The sequence below is a fragment of the Macrotis lagotis genome, chromosome 7 (assembly GCF_037893015.1).
Source record: "Macrotis lagotis isolate mMagLag1 chromosome 7, bilby.v1.9.chrom.fasta, whole genome shotgun sequence".
Lineage (NCBI taxonomy): Eukaryota > Metazoa > Chordata > Mammalia > Peramelemorphia > Peramelidae > Macrotis > Macrotis lagotis.
This window is the reverse complement of record NC_133664.1, coordinates 56,424,973-56,444,656: the sequence shown is the minus strand read 5'-3', so window position 1 is coordinate 56,444,656 and position 19,684 is coordinate 56,424,973. Positions and strand designations below refer to the sequence as shown.

Here is a 19,684-nt window from a genome sequence, read left to right as displayed (position 1 = left end):
CATCTAGGCACTGATGACATTTCCTAATAGCCAGTCATCTTAGATTGAGCTCCAGCTCACCATTACTGGAAAATATTGTCTAGGAATGAGTATTTTATTTAAGTAACAAAACCAGTAAATAAAACCAGCTTCTAAGAAATTTTTATGACTTTTATCTTAGCCATTTCTAGTTTTAATTCATTTTGTGAATAAATCTTTAATAAATGAATTGAACTTAAATGTATTTTCATTAGAATAAATAGATGTCATATCAAACATCATATTCCATATTGCAATGATGACCTTTGCAATTCTCTTTTCCTCAGTTCCCATAAAATAAGTTTTAACCTTGATGGTTTGTTTGCTAAAATGTTAGTCTATGGGAGGAAGACTGGTTCTATGATATGATTTAATTGATACCAAGGACTCTCAGAAGAGGAAACTGTCTTCAAACTCAGATTGATTCCATCTCTGTTACTTGTTCTCTGAGAGTTGATTAGAGTATCATCAGATTAAGCAAATTGCCCAGGGTCATGCTGTCCCTATATTTCAAAAACAAGGGGATTGAATTTAGTTCTATTTGATTACAAGGCTGGTCTTTACTTCTTTAGACTGTGTTATCTTTCCATTGTTATAGGAAATAAGAAATTCTAATGCATCAATGAATTTCTCATCATAATATATTATAATGATGAAATATTTGTTACTGTTTAGAAAGTTGAAATTTCTTGCCTAAAACTTTTAAGGGTGATTTAATCATGCAAAAAATAATATGTGAAAAGTATCTTGCAATCAAAAAGGCACTAACTTGGCCTGAACCCCACATGAAATTCTCTTTTGTACCATCTGTTGCTAATAAACATAAATGCACACTAAAAATAAAAATCAGGATAAAAATAAAAATGAGGGACAAACTTTCAGTGATGAATCCTTTTAGATAAACTCTCCAAATGGAATATGTCTAGCTTCTAAGGAAAGGGATGATAAGGCAAATGGGAGTAGGAAACGATGTATTTTTGTACAGTTAAAGAAAAATGCTGACCCTGAAAGCAAGGCTCTAAGTTCTAGAATAACTTCTTTTACCAGAATACAACTTCTATTTTGAATCATTCAATCCTTGATTTTTATTTACTGTGCCTGAGTTATTTAGGCCACTATTGTTTTCAATATCTCCTGACATCACTAACATGAATGCTATTTGAGGTCACAAGGATAATCATTATGCTTTGAACCATAAAAAAATAAAACAAACTGACAATGATAAAGAGTAAAAATGTCCTTTGATAGATTATTCAGTGATGCTGAGCCATATCTTTCTCTTTAGAAATAGAAACTGGTTCAACTGAAATAATTTAGTCCAGTGATTGGATCTGGTATTACAGTGTCAGTCTCCTTGTCTCCCTGAATGGGGCTATCCTGTATTTGTGTGGACCTTCGCAGCAGTCACCTGAGGCAGGGACCTTGAAAACATCATTCATACCAATCATCTATTCAGGACAAGGAGATGCAAGGCCAAGACAATGGTGCTGCTTTGCCTCTTCTACTTCTTTTGCTCCAGCTAACAAATTCTTTTCTATTCAGTGGTCAGTTTCCACCTATATCAAAGTCCACACAGTCCCATCCTAATTTTGGTGCCCCTAATGCCTTCCAAAAACACCCAGCACTGAAGTATCAATCTCCTGCTATCTTGAATCAAATGCATATTGTTATAATTTCTTTATTCCATGGCAACTTGGAAGTTTCATCATGATTTGGAGATGGCCCTGGTTTCACAAGGGCTCTACCAACAAAATGTTTGTCTGATGATATATCTTTTATCAGAAAATCACCCTTAGTTCAGAGATCTTCATCAACAAAAAGTCAATAATCACCAGGTGGTGGATGTTTCTTTAGCCATAGTAATTTATGTAAAGGTGTGATGATACATGGGAAGATGAAATACATATATGGGTAATGATAGCTGATAATTATGTGGTATTTTAGGATGCATCCTGGTACATAAAATATAGTTTAAAGCTTAAAAATGATCACCAGGGACTTCCAGATATTCCATTTGTTCTCTTCATTTAAGGTTACTCTCTAGACCTGACTGTAATCAACCTGCTGGTGAAAGAGTTGCATATCTGCCAAACTGCTTGGTCACAATCTCTGTTCAGTTTTAAACTTTAATAACTAAAAACTGCTCTCTGACTTTCAGGATGCCCCATGGATGTGTTTTCATTTGAGCTTCCCAATCAGTCTGTGAGAAGATATCAGCTGTAATATTATCCCCATTTACAGAGAGCTCAAATGACCTGTCCCTAGTCACACATTGGAGTTAAAAATAAGATTCAAACCAAGATCTTTCTGACTCCAAGCCCAGCTCTCTGTTTATTGTATCAGACTACTTCTGAACACTGGATGAAACCAGACCTTTTTTGGAGTACTAATTTTGAAGGATTCCATATGAAGTTCTATTCCATGAGAAGTTTTATGGGTAACTTCAAAAGATATGCATATGCCAGGCTTAGGTCTGCTGCTTTTTGCATAAGACTTAGAGCCTTCTATCCTAATTCAAAATGGCAGGCTGCTCAGAACTCGCCTTTAAACCAAAGGCTTTAGTCACAGAATTAATCAAAGGGGGCATGGGGGGGCGGAACTGGGCATTACTTGGGCTATGGTATGAAAGTGTTTGCATGACCATGCTTCTCCATATGGAGATGTGACACCGACTATTCTGAGTCTGCCAGAGCTTTGAATAGAGGCATGAATCAATCATCACCTCTCTTTGATTCATTAAGCAGATTATATTTTTTTTCCTTTCATGCAATGAAGTTTTTACATATTGTCCTGCAGGCAGCAAGAGATCAGGGTTCTCAGTTTAGCCTCAGAGAGCATAGGAGTGGTGAGATTTTGTTTCAGTCTAGTGTAATATTAGCAAAATGGGGGCATCATACTTTAAAAATTGAACCAGAGCATGTGCACAAAGAAAGGTCTTGATTTTGAGATTTGATCATTATTTGGGACATGCTGCTCAAAGGATTTAGTTAGAAAATTTGTGCTTCTTTCTATCAATAGAAAGCCTTACTTAGTGATTTATCCTTCCAAGTAGAATTAGCCTACAATAATAGGTGATGCTTGTAATGGATCCCAGGTGGTAGTAGCCCTCTCCTCCTCAAATTACCTTCTGTTGTTTACTCATTTGCATTCATTGTGTATCCCATTCACCCTCTACCACCAGAAAGAATATAAGCTGTCTGAGGGCTGAAATTGCTTTGTTTCTGTTTTCCCAGAGCTTAGCATGGTCCCTGTCACATAATAGGTGGTTAATAAATATTTTAAAGCTAATTAATTGAATTGTTTAATGTCAGTGTTTGGATTACACAAAAAGTTAGGAAGTTTGGATTTTTCCTAAAAAATGAGGGAATTTGTACAGAAAAAGTTTAGAGGAACTACATATGATTATGTGTTATATATGTATGATTGTGTGTGAGTGAATGAGCAGAGCATCTTGGCTAGAGAGCTGGTCCTAGAACTAGAATCAGAGCTTCAAGTCTGGTCTTTTATACAGAATGATTGTGGGAACCTCGACAAATCAATCAGTCTCTCAATCCTGAAGGCGGCTTTCTGAACTGGACCATGTGGGCCTCAGGAAAGGAAATTGTCAGAGTTCTAAGTACTGATGAAATCACAGATACGGGCCAAATATCTCTCTCTATCTATCTATCTATTTATCTATCTATCTATCTAGGTGGGCATATATTTATAAATCTATGTGTATGTTTATTCTCTAATATAATACATATGTACTCTCTAAATCACAATGTATATTGTAGACATCTACATATATACATCCATGCCTGCATGTAACCCACAAACATAGAGGTTTTAGTCTGATTCTTTTTTTCATAGCTATGTACATACATGCGTATGCAGGCATACACATCTACAATGTGGTTTTGGTCTCTAGTTCATTATTTTTTCATAGCTCTGTAATCCATATGTACACATACAGGCATACATCCAATGTGGTTTTGGTGTCCGATTTCACTTTTTTCATAGCTACAACTTAGAAACAATTATGATTAGGACCTTCAAAACTAGAAGTGGTTCAAATCCCTATGGATCTCTGAGGGCCTCTTTCCTAGTCTCAACTCAGAGGAAAACACAGGAGAACCATTAGAAGATATAAGATTCTTTCAGTACAAGAAATGTCCCTTAAGGGAATCACTAATCTTAACAAATTTCCCTAGTGAAAATACATTCAATGATAAATCATATAAATATAGAGATAGCTGCTAAACCTATGATGTGTCACTATTATAAGATCTCCCAGATAAGCAAACTTCTTCTACCAATACAGCTCAGAACATTATCTGCAAATTATAGTCATAGAGAGTTGCCTAGAGTACTAAGAAGTTAAATAATTTGCCCAAGGTCACATAGATAGTGAGTTGTCAGAGGTAGGATCTCAACTCATAGCCTTCTGGATTCACACAGAAATGTACATAACTTTCTATTATTATTCTCATTTTCTCTCTGTCACTGTCTCTCTCTCTCTCTCTTTCTCTCTCTCTCTGTTTCTGTTCTCTATCATTTTCTCAGGCTGTATTTGCCTGTCTCTCTCCCCCACCATGTCTCATTAAATACATACATACACACATGCAAGTATCACACATATATGTCTGACATATAGAGAAAATAGTATACTTATATATTTAAAGAGAATTTTTTAAGTCTCTCATTCCTTCAAGACTCTAAATATTATGAAGCAAAGTTCACTTCTCTTCTCAAAGGAAAACTCATCAAGTCAATTGTTTTTTAGTTTTGGTAGATTCAAGAAAGTCTTATAAACCAGAACATAGAAAATCTTACTATGGTATACATAGTCTTATGTCTTCATATGACAATGACAATTAGGTTGCCCACTGGCTCTGCTCATGGTCTTCTAACATCATGAACATTTGACCCAAGGACCAACTGAATCCATTGTTCTTTATAGGCAATAGATCTCACAAAGTGCCTCATCTCAATACTTCATGGATCTTGTTTGTCAGTATTCTACAGCTGCTATGGTCAACAAAAAATTAGCATCTTTTGGTCAAAGGGGAATGAGCTTTTCCAAACTTATCGAAGCGACTCTTCCAATAATGGCCACCTTTTCCCACTAGATTTTGACAAGATTTCCCCAAGATAGTACTTTCTAGACAATGGCTCCACTGCTACAGACTTCAAGAACCCAGGGTCACTTCCATGAACTGAGTAAGAAGCCAAGGAAGACTTTGGCAAAAACTGAAATAGAAACCTCCCTCTCACAAAATGCTAGAAGGAAGGCTAGCTAGCTGAATTCTCTCATAAGGATTACCTCCAAGGCATAATTGTACACTAGAACAAGGATTCTTTTCCTGAGATCTAAAATATGGTGTGCCTATAAATATTTAACAACTTGTTCTCAAAAATATGCATACAACACATTTTAAATTTAATCCCTATTATCATTTTCTCCATTCCTTTCTTAAGTTCAGGCTATTAACATAATGATAGATCATCTTGATTTGTAGAATTTATTGATAACCAAAGCATGCTTATCCTGAAAAATTTAACAGTTGGCTGATGGATTTCAAAGGGTCCATGAAATTGGAAGGGGGGAAATTGCATCTTTATTTTCACTAGTTTCAAAATGAAATGTACCATTTCTTTCCCTCAATCAGGAATGTGAACAATAGACATTATTCTGGAAAGAACTCCATAAACTTAACCAGACTGCCAAAAGGGTCCATAATTCACAAAAGATTAAGAGCTCATGAACTACAACCAAATCATAAAAAATCAGATTTAAGGGAGAAATGTTTGATGTTGCTTTAGGGACCATTAAAGTTTCTGACTGAAATAATACATTTTTGAGTTGGATGGGGATGATAGATATCTTCCAGTCCTACCCTCTCATTTTTCCCCTTAAAAGGGCAGTGATTTGCCCAAGGTAACATATAAATGGGACAAAGAAAATTGTGATTCACATCCGGCTTCTATGTCTCCAAATTCAACATTCTTAACAGTCATATCCTATGGCACAGATAATATAATAGGTGTGCATCTTGGCCCAAAGGAAAGAATGCTTGCATATGGTTTTTCCTAATAACTCAAGTCTTATGTACATCTGCAGAGAGAGATCCTGTGAAAAAGAGAAAGAATTCTTATACTTTCCAATATTGGTTACCAATTTTGTGGAATTTGTATATTTTTTCACAGAAAAAACACAATGAATAGCCTTTAAATTTGCCTTCCCCCCCCCTCCACCCCCCCAGTCCCTTGACTTGATCATGTAATTTCTGCTCTTTGACAGTCACTGGGGATAAGAACAAGCTGGTACCTGGTCCCAGGATGCAGTATTATCATTTGAATCTCCATCCAGTCCAGCAGAAGTTGAAAGGTTGAGATAGGGCCAGTCTTGAATGGTCAAGTTTCTCCATCTCCTTTTGGGTGGAAATATTTGTTCTCTTTTGTTGCAGGGATTTTTGGTCCAAAGAACTTTGAGAAGTTGGTCTATTTCTAGAAGTTACAGGAAAAAGTGATGTCAGAGTAAAAGTGTGCTGTTGCTGCTTTTAATCTAGAGAAAGAACATATGTAATCATAGGACCTGAGTTCAAATCCTAAATTGGCTATTATGTGAATCTCAGACAAGTTTCATCCTTTTCTGGGTTTCAATCTTCGCATGTTTATTAATAAGATCATTTGGAGATGGCTAGGTGGCGCAGTGGATAGAGCACTGGACCTGGAGTCAGGAGTACCTGAGTTCAAATCCAGCCTCAGACATTTAATAATTATGTAGCCGTGTGGCCTTGAGCAAGCCTCTTAAACCCATTTGCCTTGCAAAAAAAACCCTTAAAAATTAAGATCATTGGGCTAGACTCTCCCTAAGGCCCTTCTAATTCTAAAACTGACAAAACTAAGATATTTTTGCTCTTGTAGGTTGGTGATCATATCTCAGGGGATATTTTATAAAAGAAATAAGACACTAGCGAATATCACAAAGCTGTGATGAGAGAAGTCGGCTAGCCCAGGAGATTCTGAGATGACGAAATCATAGAAATTCAGAGTTGGAAGGGATCACTTGAATCTATTCCATCTATACCTGATGAAGAATCCCCTCCTCAACACATAACGATAGTTTTAAAAAATTGTCTTTGGACACTGAGAAGTTCAATTATTTGTCCAGTCTTCTAGAACCAGAATAAATTCAAAGTAGAACTTGAAATAAGGTCTTGAAACTCCAAGGTCTATTCTTCACCTATTATGACATGCTGCCTTTCATTCTCTGCTTCATTTCAGAAGTATTCTATCTATGTCTATATACAAACCATTGAAAAAATTTCAAACACTGTGAGATCAAGAACAACCCCATGGAACACATTTCTAAGTGAATCTCTCACTATGTCCACCCTTTGAGTCTGATTATTCATACAATTCTGAATGTTTTTAACTACACAATTATATAGCCCCATTGGATCAGCAAACCACACAACTTGAGAGCAAAGTCTGTTTTCCATTCTTGGGTTCACAGGCTGGGCCCTTGGGCCATAGTTTGCCGAGTCCTGATCTAACCTACATAGCTCCATATGATCTACTAAAATAATAAACTTCAGTTGCAGCATTCTCCAAATCAGTCTAGTAAAGTTGTCAAAAAATGAAAATCAAATTATTTTTCCATGACATGTTCTTCTTTAAGAAGCCATGTTTTTTACTCCTTTGGTCACTGTTTCCTTTTCTAGATGTTCAATAATCATCCCTTTAATAATATATCCTAGGATTAAAAGCCAAGGTCAGTAACCATCATCGACAGATTTTATTTAATGTCATATTTTTAAAATTAGAATATGAATCCTTCTCTATTTGTCATATGTTTTATTCTCTTCTTTATTCTTTTCCAGTCTCACTCCTGAGTCTCCAGGTTTCTTTCTCTCATGTTACAATAGTCTATTTTTTAGGTTTTTGCAAGGCAAGGGGTTAAGTAGCTTGTCCAAGACCACACATCTAGGGAATTATTAAGTGTCTGAGGCTGGATTCGCACTCAGGTACTCCTGACTGCAGGGCTGGAGCTCTTTCCACTGTGCCGCCTAGCCACCCCATAAGTTTTTATTCTTTTTTTCTTTATTTCTTTTTCTTTAGGTTTTTGCAAAGCAAATGGGGTTAAGTGGCTTACCCAAGGCCACACAGCTAAGTAATTATTAATCGTCTGAGGCTGGATTTGAACTCAGGAACTCCTGACTCCAGCGCAAGTGCTCTATCCACTGTGCCACCTAGCTGCCCCCGTTTTTATTCTCAATAAACTTTTATAAACTATTGGAAGTCACATTGGATTGCCTTTCAATAAAGACATATAGCAATATGTAGCAATCTAGCCCTAACATATAGCTACAAGTGGTAGAAAATCAGACAATTTACATAGATTTTTTTCTCCCTTTCAACATTTTTATTACATCTCAATTTTTTCCCCTTACATAGATCTTTTTTGACTATTGATGTTCTAAATGAACCACTCTAAAAACAGTGATAGTTATACCTATAGATAAGGCCTATTTTGCCAGTATATGATCATCTCAATAATGCAGATTGATGACAGCATTCTTAGACAGAAAAGTCTTACCAGTTGAAAATAAGCCCATCTTTTTTTGAAAAGACAAATTTCCAAAAATTATTCATATTGACTATAACCAGGTGAGCAAAATCTAGAGCCAGATCTTTCTTGTTATGCTCAAATAATAGATATTTTGAGGCTGCAAAATTAATCATCCTAGATGTGTATAAATATAAACTGGTCAACCAATAAATACTAAATGATCCTTTCCTTGGAGCAGAGTTTTTTTTTCCCCAAAAAAGCAAAAACAAAGAAAAAACAAATTTTTTAAATTGTGCATCTCCAGTGCTGGCTGAGAAAAGATAAGCAAATTGAAATGAGTTTGTCTAAGACCATCTTTGGGGAAATGAAAGTCAGGAAACTTGAGCAGATATTACAGTAATATACATGGCGTGGGGGTGAGCAATATCAACATAAAAGTTATAATTTCCACTTAGGGAATATAATTCTCTTAACATTCCAATTACTGTGAAGCTGTTGTCTCAAATGGGAAGTTATGTCATCGGATGGCTGTTCATTTAAGAAAGAAGAGGCAAGAATTTGGATTTGGAGTCAGAATAGAGAGTTCAAATAAAAGCTCTGCTGCTTGCTACCTGCATGGTCTGGGTGGGGCTCTAAATTTCTCTGTCTCACTTTCTTCATTTGCAAAATGACAGGGTTCTGAACTCTTCTATCTCTAGTCTTTAGGATCTTTACTTTACCAGAGAACACCTTATGACTCAAGCATTCTCCTTGCCCACATACCATACAAACTCAAATTCCACCTCTTCATTTAACCTCATCCTAGACTCCAAATGTTAGCTATTGTAATAAAAATCACATGAAGTAATTAACCTCCTCAAATGAACATTGACGTTATGACGTCCTTCATTTTAAAAGAAGACCAATCCTATCCTGGGTGATAACTTGAATTATGTGTAAAATGGATTTAAGTGAGACAAAGTTGCACAAACTCATCAGCCTCACTCTCTCTTCCTGAGTATTGAAGTCCAGTGGGCAGGACATAGCTCAGGATGATTAGTGATGGCCCATGATGCAGATGAGGACCTTAGTGTAATCAATGTCTTACTAAGTTCTAAATGCTCCACAGTGCTACCATTCATGGCCATTGGAATAAATCATTCTCATTAGTCCATTCTACAGAGTAAAGTCTCCTGTGTGGGGATAGATATCCCCCTAACTCAATGGCAGATTTGAGGTCTGTTGGATGCTTTCAACTGGTTTAGGTTTTATCAGAAGATGGTTTTACCAAGATGAGGTCACTGAGCATGATATAACTTCTTGGAGTTACAGATGAGAAACAGGTGAAAGGTGGACATCAAAGAGAGAAGAACAGGCCTTAAAAGGGCTTGGTAAGCCCCTAAAGGAGGTCCTAGTGCTCCCTGAACACCCTCAGTATGTTAATCATGATGCTGGTGATATTTGCCCTGCTCTTGAACAAGACTATGACATCAGGGACATAACAAGCACATGAATTGCATTTCAGTGAGGTAGGCTGTGTTACATCACCAGCCTAATGTTCTCCTCCAGAGTCATCTGGGTTCAATGGCTAGATATGGATCAGGATGCCCTGGATGTGAGGCAATCAGGTTGAAGAGACTTTTCCAAGGCCATAAAGTCAGTAAGTGTCTGAGTCCACAATTGAACTCAGTTCTTCCTGACTGCAGAGCTGGTGCTATATCCTCTGCACCACCTAGCTTACTCCAGGATCATAGATCATAGATAGAGAGATGCATGAGCCCTTGGTGATCACCTGGTCCAACACTTCTCACTTCAGAAAAGAAACTGAGACCCAGGTAGGTTGTTAATCCTCCACTGGTCCAGAGGGTATGTCCAGAATTTGAAATCAATTCCTTTCACTCTAAGTCTTAGACTGAGTTAGTTTGCTGGATTATTTTCTTCCTGATAGAAAGAAATTTTTGGATTACTGGGGATGAGTCAGTGGGGGAAAACAGGAAGTATTGGTTTGTATAGAGAAAAAAGTTGGTAAAAGGAAGACAATGCATGGGTGCCAGGGGTGAGTTGTCACAAGACAAAGATCCTTTACAATTTGCATTGGAGGATAGCCCTACTCAAAAATGAAACTGTCTAATAAATTTTTGAAAATAATAATGAAAGTAACAATGATAGTAAAATTGTGTTTTAAGATTTGTGAAGTGTTTTACCAAAATTATTTCATTTTATCATCACAAATAACCCAGGGGGTAGGTGCTATTATTAGCCTCATTTTCCAGATGAGGAAACTAAGATGGACAGACATTCTTTGACTTGCCCACAATTGCACAGCTTGTGGAGGTCAAATTTGAACTTTGAGACTATGCCACCTACATGCCTCATAATCTGGGTAGGCCAAGAGAAGAGCTTAAATGAACAGATTCTTCTGGTTACTTCTGTTCTGGAGTTTATTATATTTTTCATCACTGAAAAGTATTAAACATAATGGAAATCTGGTTTGATTATACTCTTAGTCAATGATTTAAACACCCACATACCCATTCATTCTCTTCCTTGTAAAGCAAAATGTACTTAAAATCTTTTTTAAAAGTTTTAACAAGTACATATTATTATGTAACTATATTGGGCTTTTGCCATTTTCTTTCCTACCCTTTGGATTTTCTAAATGCCAGATTGTTATTAAGTGCATTTTAAAACACATGCATATAGCAATGGATGACAAATTCAAATGTGACCAAATCTGCAAGAAACTTAAAAATAATGAAGCCCAGCTTTCAAACCATGCTGCCTGGGTCCACTACAAGTTTATGTTAGTAGTCTCAATGGGATCCTCACTTTAGATCACCCTTAAAGATGTCACTACTCCATTCAGTTCTCTTCCAGGCCATCTGCCTTGGTCTAACCACTTTCTCTTCTTCTTCCCATTTTGATTCTTTGATGAGCCACTTCATTTCTACTCTCTCCTTCATTCCTGAATCCCTGGCCTCCTTTTATCACTGATTATACCAAGCCTTTAATTACTTCCACCTTTTATCACCTTACCTCCTATATTTGCTGCTAAATGAAGGTAGAGAAAACATACAACCAATCTGACTGGATGAGCTACAAATTTATGTTAGATAACCTCAACTAGGCCCTCACTGCTGCTAGGTGATTCTGTTATCACTCACTAATCAACTCACTATCCCACTCTCCATGGAGGCTCTTCCAAATCTTTAACTTGTCTCAGACCTCTCATGGCTTTGTCTCCTTCCCCTCAGCTAAAATCCTTGTCTCATATTTTACAAAAATAATAAAATTCCTTCTTCTCCCCCTTCCTCATCTCCTGTTACTCAAGTGCTTTCTGACACTCTCTCCTCCTATACCTTTGTCTCACATAATGTAGTGGCTTTATTCCTTACCAAATTAAACTCCTTTTTACTCATTCAAGTTATACCAAGGTACAGCAAGTTATTCCATCCTGTCTCCTACCCAGGGGGGTGTCCTCTCTTTACCCCATTTTTCTGTTTATTTTCAGTCTCCCTATCTACTGATTCATTTAACACTACCTAAAAACACGCATGCTGCCTCCATCCTGAAGAAAACCTTCACTTGATCCTTCCATCACTGCTAATTATTGTCCTATATCTTTTCTTCCTTTTGTAGCTAAATTCCCTGAAAAGATTAATGTCACACTCTTTGATCTATTGACATTGGCCTTTCTGTTCCACTTCATCTCTCAACTCTGGGCAGTATCTCCAACCATCTGTCATCATGGGAATGCTATCCTTCCTCTGCTCTGCCTGCAGACCATCCTGGCTTTCTTTAAACTAGAATCCTACTTCTACAAGAAGCCTTTCCCATCCCTTCTTACTGTAGATGTCTTTGTTTCTAGATCATATGTATGTATATATATATATATATATATATATATATATATATATATACATATATATATGTATATACAATAGAATAGCAGCCTACCCTTCTTTGACCCCTTTCCAAAATGTGTGACTATGGGACAAAAGTATATAAATTTTTTATGTTGGTGGAGAGCCTTTCTATTGTAAGTTTCTAGCCCCTAAGTCACTGAAGTCACTAAGGATACACCTCTAGCTCAACTAGATTAATCATAATTATTTTATTAGTTTCACAAAATGAATCACAAAATTGATTCGAGGGCATATTTTCTTGTTTTTGCCCCAAGCACTTTATTATCCTGTCTAGGTATTCTCCAAACTTTCTTACTGAATTCAATGTTTGGCTCTCAGTTTCCCTCTCCATTCCTATACATCCCCTTCCTAATATTATTCAGGACTTCAATATTCCTGCTGACAAGCTCTAACACTATTTTTCAACTTTTCCATCTCAGCTGACCTCATTTTCTGCCAACCACTTCAACAACAGAAAGAAGATATGGTCACTCTTTAAATCCCATTATCTCCATTTTCAGAAATTTTCCATGATGGTTTCCATGATTGTTTCCACCTTTTATTCTTTTCTCTCCATCTGTCTCTGTTTCTCATTTGCACTAAAAGCATACTATTCATCCTTATGATGCCTGTTCTTTTGAAATTCATCATCCCTAGAGTCTATCTCCTACTGTATCACATCCAATATCCAACCTGTATCACATGGTCTGTCATTTCAGTGGTCAAATAGCTATACCTCTCAGTTGTCTTCCCCCAAATGTAATCTGTGAACTCCTGGATAAATGTGATACATTCTTCCTCTGTTTGTGACTCTGGGCTGCTGAGCATCACTGGAGAAAATTGTAAAATCAAGCTTATTTCACTTCAAATAAATGGTTCAGAACCTCACAGGATCATGGACTGACAGAATTTAAGAGTTAAAAGAGAGCTTAAACCTCAATTGGGACCTTGTCATCACTCAATAAGACCTCTCCTCCATCCTCCTCCTTCCATTTCAATCTAGGAATGTTCTCTATTTCCATAGCCTGATTTTCCTGTTTTTTTCAATATCTCTTGAAAATATTTTAAATTAATATAACTAAATTTTTTTAAAAATTCAAATATTGTCTCAATATACAATCTTCTATCTATAGGAAGCCTTTCCCACCCTCTCAATTCTATTACCTTCCATATTTTAATTATTTCCTCCTTTCCATGACTTGCTTATCCTCTTGCTCATTGTATTATGAGTTCTTTGAGGATAGAAGCTTTTGGGTTTTTTTTTTCTTTTTCTGTTTCCTCCAGTTCTTAGCACACTGATTAGAACATAGTAGGAACTTCATATATGTTTGTTTACTGACCATTTCTTTTTACTTTTCCTGGTGAATGTCTCCCACATTTTCTTCTCTGTTCTTACTTCTAACAACACTCCTACTGCATCCCACATACAGAAATACACATGTACACACACACACACACACACACATACACATGCGCACACACACGCACACCATATGACTTAACTTCCTTTTCACAAGATAAGACTGAGACCATCTGGCCTCCTCATTACAAGCTCCCTAAACTTTCTTTTCCATTCATCCTAACTTCTCAGTGGTACCATGAAACCAGGTAGCTGGCACAATGGATAGAGTGATGGAACTAGAGCCAAGGAGATCTGAATTCAGATATAACCTTAGTTACCTACTGGCCCTTCTTGTCTCTATTCTTTCCCCTTCCTAGCCATCCTTCACATCATTGCCACAATTGTTCGCGCACATTGGCCTGGTCATATATAGATCCTCTGCTTAAACACATTCAGTGACTTCCTGGTGTCTCTTAAATAATATCAAAACTCCTTTTCCTGTAATTTAGGTTGTTTCCTGATTTAGCAATATTCTACTTTCCCAGACTTCATGTCTGTTACATGGAAGACTTCATGCCTTTTGCAAGGTGAAGCATTCTTTATCTTATGGTCATGTCCAAACCTTTCAAGTTCCTTCCCTGAACCTATCCTAGCAATGCCATCCATTCCTCTCTTTGTCTGGTAAATTCCATTCTCTAAAGCCTAGCTCCAATGGCACCTCCTTCAGGAAGAAATTCTTGAACCTACCAAGTTGGTAATTACCTTCCCTTTAGGTCTCATGTACAACTTTATTTTGAAATTCTCTAAAGGCCTTTTCAGGAAATATTCTCCAAAACTTTATGTTCACAAAGCATCTTTATGTTTATTACATTATTTCACAACACATTATGAAATACTGCACTTCCTATAAATATTATTTCCATTTCATAGATGAAGCAACAGCCTAGAGAGGTGATGTGGCTTTCCCAAAACTCCATAGTCAAAAAGTGGCTGTAACTCAAGCTTCCAACTACAAATCACATACTGTTCTTACTGAATATAGAGGTGACATGGGGATAGTCAGAAGACTGAGCATCATTAGATGCTTAATGGTTGATGCTTTATAGACCCTGGGCAAGTCCCTTTTGTTTGTCTCAGTTTTCTAAATAGTAAAAGGGGAATAAGATGCACCTACCTTGAAGGATTGTGGTTCAGATCAAATGGAATAATATTTGTTAAGTGCTTAGCAGATTCTGTCATGTAGTAGATACCATGTAAATATTATTTCCTTTCCCTTCCCCTTCCCCTTCCCCTTCCCCTTCCCCTTCCCCTTCCTACAGAAGACTAGCACAGAGGACCATCACTGTCAGTGAGTATTTAGGCTATTTAGGTATCTCACTAATTACTGGGTGACCATTTTCTTATACATAAAATAGAGAATTTTGACCAGATGGTCTCTAAGATCCCTCCCATCTCTCAAATTCTGAAACTATAGTTTGTATTTTGTTTTAGAAAAGCATATGGCTCCTTGTAGGATATATATTGACTTAGAAAACCATGTGTGTTTATACATTTCTTTTTTATTGATTTATCAATATGTTAAAATCATATATATATACATATATATGTATATATATACATATATACATATATATACATATATATGTATATATGTATATATATATATGTATATATATATATATATACTGAATGTTAATCTGGTTAAAACCACCCTCAGGAGTATTGGGCTTCCCTATGGCCCATGGGTCATGCACCTGATATCCTTAGTTGATTTCCCCCCTAAAGTATATTTATTATACTTGCAAATTTTTTTAATCTCAGAGACTACAACTGACCACAACTACGACACAATGTCAGACATCTTGGAGCACTAATCTTAAAGAGATGGAAGAATCTTTTGGTTTCCATCTCAAGTCAACATTCATGCCATATTGTATTTAAGGCTCAAGAACTACTCAAATCTGGAAGCAAGCCAGTATCTGTTTTATAACCCTTCCTATGTTTTATGCACATTAGAGGATAAATGGTGACTCAATCCTAGCTGCAATCATTCTGTAATCACCTTTAATCTTTGGTTAGTCAGTCTGGTTTCCATGGTAGGAGTGATACAGAAGACAAATTCTAATAAAGCATCCTTACCTGGTAGGTGGAGGGTACTGGTACTATTTAGAGAACTGAAAATGTATTCCATAAAATAATCTGGGGAAGGCAAGCTTCTTTGACCCAGACAGACTCCTTGAAGAGACAAAGAAATGATTGTAGCAGCCAGCCGAGGAAGGGTTTTTTCGTCAGCACCATTGTTGTTTATTATTCCAGATCTCTGTTGTAGAATTTTGGTCTCCATGCACTGAAATCAAGATACATGTTGGAAGAATACTCATAATTTTCATTCAGCATTTAAGCTAAATATTGGAAGTGTCTCTGAGAAGGCTAGAGACATCTTTAGACCATTTTTTTAAAATTCTTTTTAATATTTTAATACTTTTTCTAGAGGTTTCTTTTCCCTTGATTTTCTCTGTTTGGTATTTAAGGTCCTTGACAAGCTGACTCCAACATATTTTTGCAGCCCTAATACACCTTATTTCCCACCATGCACTCAACGATTTAGCCAAATGGGCCTGCTAACTCTTCCTCACACATCACACTCCATCATCTATCTTCATGCCTCTATATTGAAACTTATGCATTATTTTTGTACAAATTTTGTGTGAACGCATCCTCCCATATCTATATGTTGTCCCCCTAGAAAAGTGTCAGCTTCTTGAGAGCAGAGACCATTTAATTTAAGCTTTTGTAGCCACAGTACCTTGTACAGTTGTATACAGGCATATTGTATACAGGTATTACCTGCTTGGGAATTGATGACTAATTAGTTTATTGATTCCTATGGTCTAGAACTTTCTTGGTTCTCCTGCTTCTCTGCTTACCCCATCTCTATTCAGTCGACTCCTCTTTGTTCCCATTCTCCTTAATCATAGGCATCAATAAAACTTGGACTCTGGCTAGAATCTTCCTTTTTATATTCTCTTTCTCAGAGAAAACTGAAGGGGAATCTCTATTTTCATGAATATGATTATTATATAATTTAATCTAAATTTGATATCAAATTTATCTAAAACAATTCAAGGAATATTTTCAATTACATATTATATGTAAGGCGAATAATGACGATGATTCTCAAATCTATATAAAATATTCTGGAAGTTTTAGGATAGTTTTAAGCTGTAAACTGCATTAAGAATTTGGGAACATGATTTATTTCTAGACTCAACCCTTCTGAGAGATCTAGTATAATATTTACAGATGCTTAAATATCTCCTTTTAACTATATGCATGTCAGTTCAAGTGCAGTATGTCAGAACTAAACTAAAGCAATGTCTTTTCTTTTTGTTCCCAAATCAATTCTTTGCCAATCTCCTCTACATGTACATTTTAATTTGCTTATCTGTAAAGAAATTGTAGTCCCAATCCACTTTTCAACAAATTCAGTTTAAGCTTTTAGTTTTAACTGGCAAACTGTTTACTTCAGCAATGCTTTCAGCAATGTGGCAATGATAACTTCAACCACTTGACTGTGGTTGAATCTTTGTATAGTTATTTGAGCTTCAATTCTTTAACCCTCTTTCCAAGAGCCCTTGCAGTTTCTCACTGCATCCAGGAAGGTGATTCCTTCTCTCTTCAATGTTCATCTATCTTCTTGATGGTGCAAATGATCTGGGGAAGGATCCCTTTGATGTAAGAAGTCTCTGAGACTATAAGTAAAGGAGCAGAAGTTGATCTATCTCAGGGAGGGTTTCCTTATTTCACAGTGTTGAAATTACAGATCCATTTCCTCCAAAAGAGAAGGGCCTTAACTGCAAGGACTGCTTCTGTTTGAATGAATAAATGAATAGTGAGAATAAAACTGTTCATACTACCTACTTCACAGTCTTTCCAAGAAAGGGCATTGTAAAGTGGACTTTTTGTAAAATGCAATACAATATATAAATAAGGATGAATATTATCCAGAAAATGTCAAGAGAACTAGAAAAGGGCAACCATCACATCGAGTGGGGCATATATGGAAGATTCAGGAAGACATAGAGGCTGATAAGATACAAATAGGCTGTGGCCGATCCATTGGAAAGAATGTATCCCTCACACCAATTTTTCATCAGTGCCACTAAAATGCTAAAAGGTATCTAGATTAGGCCTCTGAACTTGGAGTACTGAGAGATACAAGTATACATCACAGTGCTGTCATTTTTTTTGGCTTTGGGATAGCAAATAAGTCTCTTAACCTGCGAATCATTTTCCTCATCTGTAAAATGAGGAGAATCACAATTATAGTTACTTCATAGAGTTCTTGTGAGGAAAGTACTTTGTAAATTGTAAAAGCTACATCAGTGTGGTTTGTGTGTTAAAGTTTCTAAGGAGTTAATTTACCTGTCTTAGAGGACTTGTCTCTTTGGAGAAAACACAGCCACTCTCTCCTTCTGCCCACCACCCTCCAAATTCCTAGAAGCTACACACTAAAAAAGATGGCATCCTGGTGAAATGGCCAGGGGATTTGTCCTTAAGGGAAAGTTGTGTTTTGTCCCAGAATTATCCCAGCCTTTAGAAGGTTATACAGTAAATGAAGACTGAAGTCTGCAAACTAACCCCTAGCATTTATGGGTAGCACTTTTTGGTCCATGGCTCACACAGAACTCACAAAGAGGGGTTGTGTTTCATTATTAGAGGAACAGTAGAGGGATTCAAAGGTGAGCTATAACAGAGGAAAGAAAGAAGGGTGGGCTTTATTTGAGCGTGAATGGGGAAAGATAGAGTGAGGAGTGTGAGGGAATCAGTTAAAATTTCAAAAATCATGGGTTTGATTTATTGTCTTGCTGATTGTTTAGACTTAAAACATAGATGGAGAAATGATGAATGGCAGATTAAATTTAAAAGTCTCTGGTATGATGGGGCAGCTAGATGGCACAGTGGATAGAGCACCAGCCTTGGGGTCAGGAGGACCTGAGTTCAAATCCAACCTCAGGCACTTAATAAGTACTTCGCTGTGTGACTTTGGGCAAAAAAAAATTTTTTTTGGAGAGCTGGTTGTTAAATATTTACCAAAGTGCTCCAAGGTAGAATTCTCTATCCTCCTATGGAATGATTTAGAAAGAGATAGAGGCATTATCTATAGGGGTTAGAAAGGCATTAACATTGAAGCTGAAATTATTTACTTCTCTTCAAATTAGTAAAAAGTCCCACTCATCTACAGGACTCTATATCAATACCACTTGCATCATCAGTCACCATTTCTGAAGGTTTTGAGATTTTTGTCAGCATCATTGTCCCTGTGAGTATCTTTCATTTAGATTGCAAATTCTGTGAAAGTAGGGATCTTCTTGTGCCTATTTTATGCCTCAGTATTCATTCTGTATCTTAGAGACCTAGAGACTTTTCTGAGGGGAACTAAGAACTTAAGGGACTTACTCAGAGGCAGAACTCAATGCCGGGTCTTCTTAACATTGAAGTGAGATATTGATATTTTAGACTCCTACTGCTTCCCGATGACTTAGCTTCACTGTTAATAATACGAATAAAACAATAATAGCCAGGTGATTCTCAATCCATCTGGTCATGTGAATGTTGCGATAACAGGCTGGGCAGTATCCTGCTGGACTCCACAGCATGCTACACTCCAAAACAAGACCGAGCTTCAGATCTCACCTAACTGTGTGACTTTGGACAAGTCACATCACAACCTTTCCAACCCTCAGTTTCCTCATCTGTGTGACTTTGGACAAGTCACAATCTTTCCAACCCTCAGTTTCCTCATATGTAAAATGAGGAAGAGGGGCATGGTGGCCTCTAAAGATCACTTCCAGCTCTAAATCTATGATCTTTGGTGAGTCT

The 19,684-nt window shown here is 36.8% G+C and overlaps 1 protein-coding gene across 1 annotated transcript in view; it reads right to left on the bottom strand.

Annotated features, from left to right (window-relative positions):
* Positions 1-19,684, bottom strand: part of SLC39A12 (solute carrier family 39 member 12) — a 102,649-nt gene that overhangs the window by 64,787 nt on the left and 18,178 nt on the right. The window contains exons 4-5 of the mRNA XM_074195228.1: positions 15,941-16,148; positions 6,329-6,507 (exon numbers count right to left, since the gene is read on the bottom strand). Coding sequence (XP_074051329.1) covers positions 6,329-6,507; positions 15,941-16,148 — 387 coding nt within the window. The remainder of the gene's footprint in view (positions 1-6,328; positions 6,508-15,940; positions 16,149-19,684) is intronic.